Source organism: Corvus brachyrhynchos, unplaced genomic scaffold (assembly GCF_000691975.1).
Source record: "Corvus brachyrhynchos isolate BGI_N302 unplaced genomic scaffold, ASM69197v1 scaffold106, whole genome shotgun sequence".
Lineage (NCBI taxonomy): Eukaryota > Metazoa > Chordata > Aves > Passeriformes > Corvidae > Corvus > Corvus brachyrhynchos.
Window position 1 is genome coordinate 916871 of NW_008238834.1, and position 882 is coordinate 917752.

The 882-nt window shown below is 49.1% G+C and overlaps 1 protein-coding gene across 1 annotated transcript in view; it reads right to left on the bottom strand.

The window, feature by feature from the left end:
• TAF4B (TATA-box binding protein associated factor 4b) overlaps window positions 1–314 on the bottom strand; it is a gene marked incomplete at its 5' end in the record, with an annotated part of 73975 nt that extends 73661 nt beyond the window's left edge. The window contains one exon of the mRNA XM_017738226.1: window positions 155–314. Coding sequence (XP_017593715.1) covers window positions 155–314 — 160 coding nt within the window. The remainder of the gene's footprint in view (window positions 1–154) is intronic.
• Between the last annotated feature and the right edge of the window lie 568 nt (window positions 315–882).

An 882-nucleotide genomic window follows, 5' to 3' on the forward strand; every position in this document is an offset into this window, starting at 1 on the left:
GAGCGGGTGGCCAGCGCAGGGCCCGGGGGGCCGGAGGGGGACGCGCCCGGAGCCCCGGGATGGGGGTGATGCGTGGGCGGCCGCGGCAGAGCTACTCCTCCCGCCGTACCAGCCTCCGGCCCGCCTACCTGCGCCAGAGCACCCCTGGCTGTACCTGGGCTGCAGGTGTCCTTGGGGCTTCCATTCAAAACAAAAGCAGCTCCGGCAAGTGTGAGACTTCGCCGTGTCGTGATAGGAGCTTTCTGAGGGGCCGAGACGGCGAAAGCAGCACGGACCTGTAAGGATGCAGGGGACAAAGTTGTCCCGTTTGACCTTCATGCCCGGGGCTCCACTTGAAGAAAGGCTAAGAGAGGACGTGGAACCTTGTAAAGCAAGTGTAATCCGACACAATACACACAACAGAGCTCTAAAAACAAATTTCAGAATATAACAAAGTTTTTCCACGTGTGATAGGGAGCTCGCCATGACCTTCAGTAATGCTGCTTGGAGGTCGTTGTATATCAGCCAAGTTTGGGCTAAATTTCAATACATTCTGAAGCATGTTTTTGCACGTGCTTTATTTTACCCATAAAATTTAAGGGGTATTGCTTATATCTGCCCAAGTTGAGCACAACATAAGTAATTACAAAATCCAGGACCTCTTGTTTGGTTCATTAAAGTGGTACAAAAAACCACAAAGTCCAAAAAATACTGGGAGAAAAAAAAAATCACTCTTGTATTAAACTTCCCTCACAACTATGTTTTTCAGGTAGAAATGTAGACAAGAAAGGGAAACGCTCTGCTTTTTGACTATTTTGAGTAACAACCTTGCTGATTCCACAGCATTACTGCTTTATACTGCTGTCAGCAGCAACAGAAACAGAGAAGAGAAACTGCTCACCA